At 37.2% G+C, this 9,578-nt stretch overlaps 1 protein-coding gene and 1 long non-coding RNA gene across 3 annotated transcripts; one reads left to right on the forward strand and one right to left on the reverse strand.

The window, feature by feature from the left end:
• Positions 1-211: 211 nt before the first annotated feature.
• LOC309716694 (uncharacterized protein) lies at positions 212-6,087 on the reverse strand. Of its 2 annotated transcripts, XM_082550641.1 has the most exons (10): positions 4,862-6,087; positions 4,611-4,708; positions 3,024-3,074; positions 2,754-2,872; positions 2,266-2,658; positions 1,967-2,186; positions 1,632-1,843; positions 1,372-1,519; positions 1,184-1,293; positions 212-853 (listed from the first exon to the last, which is right to left on the reverse strand). In XM_082550641.1, exons 3-10 carry the CDS (start codon positions 3,061-3,063, stop codon positions 542-544), a joined length of 1,554 nt encoding a protein of 517 aa, XP_082406767.1. In that variant the 5' UTR covers positions 3,064-3,074; positions 4,611-4,708; positions 4,862-6,087; the 3' UTR covers positions 212-541. The 2 variants fall into 2 exon arrangements, with proteins under 2 accessions (XP_082406767.1, XP_082406766.1); XM_082550640.1 differs by having other exon boundaries at positions 4,611-6,087.
• On the forward strand, positions 5,415-9,060 carry LOC309716702. Its single transcript, XR_014279502.1, has 3 exons — positions 5,415-5,455; positions 6,083-6,163; positions 6,785-9,060. It is a non-coding gene; the product is annotated as an uncharacterized lncRNA (long non-coding RNA).
• The last annotated feature ends 518 nt before the right edge of the window (positions 9,061-9,578 follow it).

The raw sequence follows: 9,578 nt of genomic DNA on the forward strand, positions 1-9,578 counted from the left end.
ATAAGCTTTAACCACTTGTTCTAAGTAAAATGTTGAAGAAATTAAATCTGAAAATAGGCATAAAACACTTATTCTAACAAACAAATCAAGGCAAATAATCTAAAAACTAGTACATTAAATCATTTTTAAGAAATTTCTTCTTTTTAAATTTAGCTAAACACTACTTTAAGATTATATTGCTGATTAAGGACAAAACAAAACTGAAACAGAGTAAAAGTGTCCATCTTTATTTGTCCACTTTAACAATAACCTGCAGATAATAAAGATACAATTGAACAGTACAGGTCCAACATTATGAGTTTGTTTAAGTGGTTTCAACATTTCAACAGCCTTAGAGGTTTCGCCATTGCCCCATTAAAATTGACGAGTGACATAGGAAGACCACAAAGATTCAAATTTCTTCCGAATGACACCAAATACCACAAAACTTGTCTGGGTGAGTAAATGAACATTTTCCATTTTAGAAATAAGACCCACATTGAAAAAACAAACAAAAACAAAACAGAAGTGCCCTCTCCTAATCTTATCTGAAATTTACACACTACTTTCCAATAAATGCATGCCATTCTGCCAGGGCTTTTCTGTAAGATGATGTAGTGTCATGCTCATGAATGGCATCCTGGAGAACTTCTGTCTGAATGACAGACAGCAGGGTTGCCACGCATTTGGGGTAAGTCAGATGGAGTGCATAAAAGTATGCCATCACATATATCATAGCCTCACCAATTTTTTCTTTGTCAAATGTTGTAACTGGTAAATTACCAACAGCAATGACACACTTGCAGCCATCGAACATCACTACTGGACATGACAAGCTTCGTTTCTGGAGGACAGCATCTGGATCTTCTGTAGGCTGCAAGACACAAAAGACATGACAGTCAACATCTTATGTTAATTGTATGTTTTTTTGCTGGGAATTGGTCATAACGTTGGAGATGTCATTATCTTGTTCTTTGTTGGTTACACACATTTTATAGTAGTTTTGACTTATGGTTTATCAAGCGACTCCTTATGTGACCACACTCGTGTACATTAAATACGTTATAAATTAATGAAAACAATAAATTATAGATTTAAGTCTTTCGGCTGAAACTGAAAAAGCATTTTTGAGTCATGTTTGACCGAAATATTTTGTTTGCCAAATTTTCTGTAGATCTTTATAAGCAAATTTTATAAAACTTACCTTCAGGACATGTAGAAATGCTTCAGAAGCATTCCCCATCTTTTTTGGTGGATGGGCAGGTGTGGGAAAGAGGGTTGGAAGAGCCTTCATCAGTGCAAGGTGGGCTTCAGCTGGACAAAGCAGAAACAAACCTTCATAAACATAAATTTTAAAGGATGAGAACTTTGTATTCAAATGGTAAAACTTACTTTTGTCCATGGTCATTGGTGGATTCATTGCCTTCTTTGACACACCGTAGAACTCTACCCTGGAGCAGAATTCTTCCCATCTCAGTTTTACTTGACTGATGAACTTGTTGTTGTGGGGATCCAAAATTCTGCGAAGCTCACCCAACGCCTACAATAGGTTTAAAAAAATAAGTAGACAAATAAAATCAAAATAACTTTACTACCACACCAAATATATTTGAAATTAAAGTGATTATTTATTAACTCTTCCAAAAACTTACATGATGCAATTCTTTAAAGCATGGATATGCATCCAAGATGAGGCAAGCTCTGTTCTCCTCTTTCATGGTGTCTGAGTCAATGAAGGATCTTCTGGCTTCAAACTCGAGGTCTAATAGCTGGGACACATCTTCTTGGTTTGGTTTTGCCTTCTTACACATTTCTTGTAATGTTTTGTAATGTCTTGCTTGTATTTGCCGACTATCCTTGTCAGCTAAGATAGAGAGAAGTACAAGAGCATTTTGGTTTTTCATTGTTACTGAAGTAGACTTCCACAAAACATTAGCTACTACTGGCTGTGTGTTGATAACCATTTTACAAAATTACTAGTACTCACATGAAGTGGAGGCATTGTCAGAATTTCTGACAGGTGATAACAGAGTAGATGCACCACTGGAAGAACTGCGATCAGCATCTTCATCATCAGCTTCTTCATCCCTTGGGTAGAGGTCAGTGAGCCTTCTCTTGGGCCGTCCCCTCTCCGGTGTTGGTCCTTGCCTTTTTACTGGGGTTTTCATATTTTGCAGCCTTTTTTGTAACTTGGCATTAATGCTCTCCTGGTGAAAATACATATATATCATGCCCCCTGAACAAAACAAAATGATTTATATATGAGACACAAATACAAGAACTTACGTGTTTTACGCTTGCATCATTATCCTGCAGCATAGGATAATATTCCACAACTTTTTTAGCCATTGCAGTGATTTCGGTCTTAGAGGGGTATCGCTCCATTTGGCCTTGGCTTGCTCTCAAAAGGGACACCATACTTGTGATTGTATTTCTCACCAATCTGCATCTCAGTTCTTTTGACATGACGCATGCCTGTTCCCTGCCGGAGCAGGCCAACTCCAGGTAACTCTTTCGGCATTGCTCCAACTCACTGTCGGTGTACAGAACATATTCCGGAGGACTGGGGAGCTGCAAGGTTTTCAGCTGGCTTGCATTAGCATCAGCAGTTGGAGGGCCTGTTGCAACTACCCTGGGTGAAGAAGTTGTTTCAGGTTTCTGTGGTAGCGGATGGTCTTCCTGGTTTAGGGTGAGAAAATAAAAATGTCAAGTACTGCTAAAATAAAAGCATACTTTCTGGAGATTAGTTGAACTAAATATTTTTTACATAATACCTCAGGATGAATTATTGACCACACATGTTTTCTTCTGAGAAAGTGCTCAGGCCCAGAAAAAAGGTCCCTCAGATCATCACGGGTCAATGTTAAAAGCATGCGCTCGTCAATGCTTGCAGCTAACAAAAAGACAAACACCAGTTAAACTGTGCAAGCACATAACTGCACAAACATAACTGTTTTTTTAATATATATATATATATATATATATATATATACACATATACATACATACACACACACACACACAAATATATTATCAAATATAACCTTTAAGGACAGATACTGTTACATCATCCAGCTTCTCCATTGCTCAGTCACCTGCAAGACAAATGTTTACAATTAGTGTTATGTTAAAAACATTTGAAAAGTTGAATCTTAATTGAGTCCCATGAGAATCAAATTGATTCACGTCAAAGAATCGTTTTGATTGTTCAACATTTTTACCCTTTTTAAAGCTATTATAGAAAAGAAATGTCCAGACAGCCCGGCTGAGGTCTGAAAGGGTTATACAATATTGCCCGGTGAACTTTTACTCACCCAGATTTGTGTCATTGAATTTCATCAATAAGATTATGCTGACTAGGGCTGCCAGATCATGCATCCATTGGACGTAAAATGTACAGCTTATTGCACCAGCAGTATCTGCTCTTACATAACGATCATTAGCTTATAGCTTTAAGTGTTTAAGGTATGTGCTAACTAAAAATAAAGGCAAGATGATAGTTTATTACATTTTAAAGAAATTTGCAGATTGCTCATTGCTATCTAAAATATAAAAGGACACCGGAGTATATTCTCCAGCATCTCACACTTCTGATAATCAGTTGTCTGCTTGACGTTTATTCAGCTGTGTAAAAACTATAACTTTAATCTCAGCCAAACCGATTTACTCAGGAACAAATAAAATACTGAAAAAAGCCAAACAATAACATTTTTAAGTTATTTAAGTGACTTATATATCATGTTCACCTGAGTAGTGAAAGACAGCGGTGGTTTTGAAAATGGTTCGCCCGGAGTCCGGTGTTCTCACGGCTCTAGTGAGCGTTAAACCCCGGCTAGCTATCGAGCTAGTGGGTAACAGACGTCTCCGAAAACGTCGGAGCGCTTTTGAAAATATGTGGTGTCTTGATAAACTGTCCAGATATTTGAAGTTTACACGGCTACATTCTCGCCTGAAAATATGTTAAACGTTTATTTTGTGACCTAGAAAGAGTAATAAGAGAAATTTTAAAACTAACTAGCTGCCGCCATTTTTGGAAACTGAGCTAGGCCGCGCTATGAATTCTGGGATACAGCTTCTTCTTCTTCTTCGGGGTTTAACGGCAGCTGGCATCCTTGCACATACAGTGCTGCCATCTTCTGTTTCAATTTTGAATCGATACACAGCGCTACTTGTTTTACCAACCAGCCTGATTCCTGAATAACACTGTTTTGAGCCCACTTTAATAAATCCAATTAATATCAAAATATTAATTTAAACCCACACCTTGTGAGGGAATACAAGCAGCTAGTAAATCAGTCAAAGACAATTGGAAAACCCTGAATGTGGTTAATTAGCTCTCTTGCTAATTGAAAGAAATTCTCAGTGTGCCTATTAACTTAAGTTAATACAAACGGCTAATACTGCCCCTTATAAATACCATAGCTAGGAATTCTCACAACATTACAGTAGATACTTCACTAAATAATGTTCTCTGAACCACATGCGAGGGCTGCTAAGCTAACGCTAGCATCCGTTAGCATGCTACATTACTCCTTCCCGCGCTCAAATTAAATTTATTATTCTGTCCGCTTGACTTTAAAACAGTGATTAGACTACACACTACTTACATTCGAAAAATTAAAATTGCTTACCTCTCTTTCTTGACGAAGCTTTCTCTCACAGTTTTTCTTTCAATGCTCAGGTGCAGAAGATTCCTGTGACTCCAAATTCAAACGGAGTTGGGTAACAACTAACATGGAACACGAAGGGGGGTGCACATCTCAATTTTTGCTTCTATATACAATTTAGTGGTTTGTACGTTCATAAAACACAGTCAGTATGATAGGTAAATTTCTTCTTCATTGATTTAAAATAAACTCTTATAGGTGTTATTTCATTTTACCTTATTTGTGACCATTTTTTGTTTTTACAGCTCCAGTTTGTAATACCCCCCTCCCCCCATGAACTTGGTATTTCCCAAACTAGCGCGGCAACAGCTCCACACTGCAACATATTTTTTGCTTGACTTTAGTCTAATACAATGGCCTGTTGGAGGTGTGTGATTTGCTTCGTCTTTGTGGCGTTAACATTGAAGTCTCTCTTAAGTCACATTAATACTGCACACAGTCGCAGTCCAGATTTCCGTGTCATTTGTGGAGTCGATGGATGCGCCGAGGATTACCGTGTTTTCAACTCGTTTTACCACCATCTCAGACGCACACATCCACAATACATCTCCACTGGGAACCCGCCTACAGGATGGCTGACAGCTTCATCCGATGCAAATGTATTAGGAGGCGAAAATTTTGGTACAGCCATTTTTGCCGACTATACTGCCGAACCCAGACAAACTGTTAGCAATGGCAATGGCACTGAAGTAGAGCCACCACCACTAGACCCCCCAGTAACATCGGAGGTGTTGGAGGAGGAGCGACAGGAAAGTCAGAACATGATGGAGCAAGACGCGGCTGAGCTTCAAACACCTCGTCAGAATCAGGTAATGTACTTTATGTGTTTCTGTGTGTACGCGCGCGAATTTTTAATTGTATGTGTGTTGTTTAACCTTAACCAAGCACAGTTACCCCAATTCAGCTTTAGTAAAACCGTAGTAAAGCCTAACTAGAGAAAATGTACTCAGTTCAAGTGAAAATTATAGTTTTAAAGTTATGTGTTTTCTAAGATAAACTACTTGATTAGAATATTTTAATAGGTATGAAGGCCAGTGCTGAATTTCAAATGCATGAATCCGCTGAAATTCAGGCTTGCACAACAATGTAGGCTTAGTTACCATACTTAAACATAATAAATAAACTTATTTACCAGTGTTGTGTACCTGCCTTGGTTGTTGTTAGATGCTCCATGAACCAAGCAGCTTTCAAATTTTTCTTTCAGTTAACTTCAGAGTAGATTCCATAAAGATTGGTTAAGTTTCATTAAATAACTCTTAAATTGTTCATAACATTTGCAGCTTCATTAGCTATCCATTGTAGTATGAATCTTTTAATAGCAAAAATGTACAACAGTTTGGAATATTTCTTTGTTTTGTTTTGCATCTGGTGGAATTTGAAACACATTCTGAGTGAGTCATTTTTCTTACACAATTGTTTTTCTTTTTGTCCTGTAGGGTAAAAGAGAAACTGTTGATCTTGCCAGATGTGCAGCTGCATTTGCTATTGGTGTGCGGGAGCAATGCCACCTATCACAGGTACTGCTTCATCTGATATTATGGGGGTGTCATTGTTAACTTGTTAATAAGTCTGGTTCAATGTAAGGCTGCAACTAATGATTTTTTTTTCATAATCTGTCCACTATCTTTGCAATTAATTGATTGTTTTTCATCGCTGGTTTTATTCAGCTATTACTTTCACCTATATAAGTTATTAAGAACAAATGTACATTACGAAGAAGTTAAGCACAAGAGTTGTGCAGTTCACTGCAATGTATGTAACTCTGGGCACACTCAACAGTTTAAAATAGGCTTAACAGTGTAAAATGTGTTCACTTTTAGGCATAAAAGACAAATGAAGTAGAATTACATAAAAAAAAATAAATGAGGCAATCATTTGTTCACTTTTTCTGTTGTAACCTTTCATGCTCCTCCATCTTGCTCGGTGCAATGTGTTTGTGCCACGTGAGTCATGCATGTGGCATGTCATGCAAAACAATGCCAATTATTGGCTGATTTCTTCTTCTACTGCTCCACTGGTAAATTACAACATTCAGTGGCTCATTAATTTGAGCTAAAGAAATAGAGTTGCATTTTGCTTCTGTTATATTTTCTATTTACGCTTTCATGTCTCTGATGTGTTTTTTTTTCCCCCATCAGAGGAGTGTCAACAACATTGTCCTTGGTGTCCAACAGTATCAAACAGCTCTTCTGACGTCCTTGAGGGGAAAAATAAAGACCATCCTTGAAAGGCAACCTGACAGCAATGGACCTTTACAACAAGAAGTTCTTTCAACACTGGACAACTTTCAGGATCCCTTTCCCATATGTGCAGCTTCAAACCTACAGGACCGTGTAACACAGATGCATTTCAACCCTGTCACACCTGAGGAGATCATCATTTCCAATTATGCCTGTAGAGTTAAAAAGGGAGAATCGAGAGTTCTTGCAATCAAAAACAAGTCTTTCTACTACATTCCTTTGATTGAAAGTTTGAAACAGCTTTTATCCAATTCAAGACTATTTGACATGCTCAGTGCTGGACCTCAGAGTTGCCCCAACGCCAGTTTTTTGTATGACATTAATGATGGAATTATTTTCAAAACCCACCCACTGTTTTCAAAGAAGAACTCTGCTTTACAACTGATACTCTATTCTGATGAGATAGAAATGTGTAACCCCCTAGGGTCACGTGCGAGTGTAAATAAACTACTAATGTTTTATTACACCTTAGGCAACATAGACCCTAAGTTTAGATCAAAGTTGGCTTCCATCAGACTTCTCGCAATCGCAAAGTCTAGGGACATAGATGAGTGTGGGGTAGATATAATACTGCGGAGAATCAATGAGGACTTGAAGTTACTGTACGATGGTGTTATGATTAACACTGTCAATGGGGAATTTTATTTAAACGGAGCAGTTGTTGCTGTGTGTGGAGACACTCTTGCCCAGCATGAGCTTGCAGGATTTAAGGAAGGAGTTGGTTTTGCGTATAGCAAATGTCGTCATTGTGAGTGTACTTTTGATGAAATGCAAGAAAATTTCAATGAACATAGTTTCACCAGACGGACATTGGACGGACACATTAGGCAGTGCATTGAAATAGAAAGGGCAACTACCGAATTTTTGAAATCCTCGCTCAAAACGACTTTTGGCATAAATAGACAAAGCAAATTAGTTGATTTCCCAGGTTTTAATCTCATAGAGCAGATGCCACAGGATATTATGCATGTAATTCTTGAAGGAGTGGCACCAATGGAAATTAAGTGTGTGTTGAAATACCTTGTTTTATCTGGAAATTTGGATTTGGACTTGTTTAATTCTGCCATGCAGAACTTTCCTTTTTCATCAGTGGACATACGTGACAAGCCTTCACCAATTAGTATTGCTACTTTAGCTTCAAGTGACAACAGACTCAAACAATCCTCTGGACAAATGCTTATATTGATCAAGATTGTGCCATTCTTATTGTACAGTGTTGTAGAGAAAAATCCCTTTATCCAGTTTATTTTGGATTTAATTGAAATTGTTAAAATACTTTTTGCCCCAGTTGTGTCTTTACAAACTGTGTCCAAACTAAAAAAAATGATAGAAGATCATCTTAAACAATTCAGGCAACTATTCCCAGAAAAAAATGTAATACCAAAGCAACATTACATGCTGCATCTTCCCTCTCAAATTATTGCCCTGGGACCTGTAATACGTCATATGTGCATGAGATTCGAGTCTAAACACAGTTTTTTTAAACAATGGTCATCCAAATTAAACTTTAAGAATGTGTGCAAGTCTCTTGTAAACCACAATCAGCTGCTGGAGTGTTGCCAAAGTGAAGCAGGAACTGAGCATCCGATATTTGTAAATGAGAAAGAACTAGGTCCTGTATCAGAGGTTGCTAATATGGACCATTTGCAATCAAAGGTTGTAGAGTTTTTGGGGATTGAAGATGCTATACATCATGCCGTTAGAGTAAAGTGGCTTATTTTACATGGAAACAAATACATCTGTGACAGGTCTCTTATACTCATTTCAGCAAATGGTTTAAACCCTATCTTTGGACTTGTAAAAAACATTTTTATTGTTAATAGTGTACTTTATTGTTTTGAATACCAGGTGTATGAAACCTTGGGTTTCAACAAAGACTTTCTTGCCTATGAAATTGCAATTCCCAACCTTGCCCAAGCAACTGAACTGACTGATGTTGAAGACCTACTTGATTTTACGTCATATTACCCAGTCAATTTCAGAAACAGTGTCTATGTTATGACAAAATATAACCTTGAAGATGTCCTTTCTTTAAAAACCTGAAATAAATACCTTCCAATGAGTGACTTTCTTATTTCAAGGAAAAAGGTGAATGTTTCTTATTTTGAGATAATTTTTGTTTTACACTCTATCTAAAAGCTATTTTTGCTTGAAATAAATGTAAAATGGTTCATTTTTAGATATACAGACTAAATAAGGAAAAAAAGTAATATATACTTGAAACAAGTCTAATCATCTAACACATGAGACTGGAAACTAGCTTGTAATGTTCAAAACAAGATGGACAAGATAATCTGGCTAAAATTAAGACAATAAATCTTGTCAAGCTACAAGGAATTTGCAGTGCAGCAAAGTATGAGGAAATTAAGCACAAAAAAAAGCTAAATGACCTCCACACTCCACACGATTGTGTATTTGGACATTTGCACTCAGGCATGAATTGGAGCTTTTTATGAGTTCACTGTGCATTGTCTGATGATGTCTAAACGATTCTGTGGAACAAGTTGAACAGTACTCTTTTTGTTTATAAGTCTGGTTATCCACTTTTTAATAAGAAAAAGGCAGAAATCCAGGTATTGGTCAAATTCTCATTTATTTTGCTTATGCAGAAGATTATATTGAATATCTCTTTGACTCTTCCTCCTCCAAAATGATTTTTCTGTTGTTTTGGCCAATTCCACAGAACCTGGAA

The sequence above is a fragment of the Aulonocara stuartgranti genome (assembly GCF_965226115.1).
Source record: "Aulonocara stuartgranti genome assembly, chromosome: 2".
NCBI lineage: Eukaryota > Metazoa > Chordata > Actinopteri > Cichliformes > Cichlidae > Aulonocara > Aulonocara stuartgranti.

Excerpts from the sequence above, each read along its gene's own strand:
- LOC309716694 (XM_082550641.1), bottom strand. The coding sequence starts at position 3,063 with ATGGAGAAGCTGGATGATGTAACAGTATCTGTCCTTAAAG. Across the intron at positions 2,659-2,753 it reads GGTCAATAATTCATCCTGAG|GAAGACCATCCGCTACCACA; the intron begins GTATTATGTAAA and ends ACCCTAAACCAG. Across the intron at positions 2,187-2,265 it reads ATGATGCAAGCGTAAAACAC|GAGAGCATTAATGCCAAGTT; the intron begins GTAAGTTCTTGT and ends TATTTTCACCAG.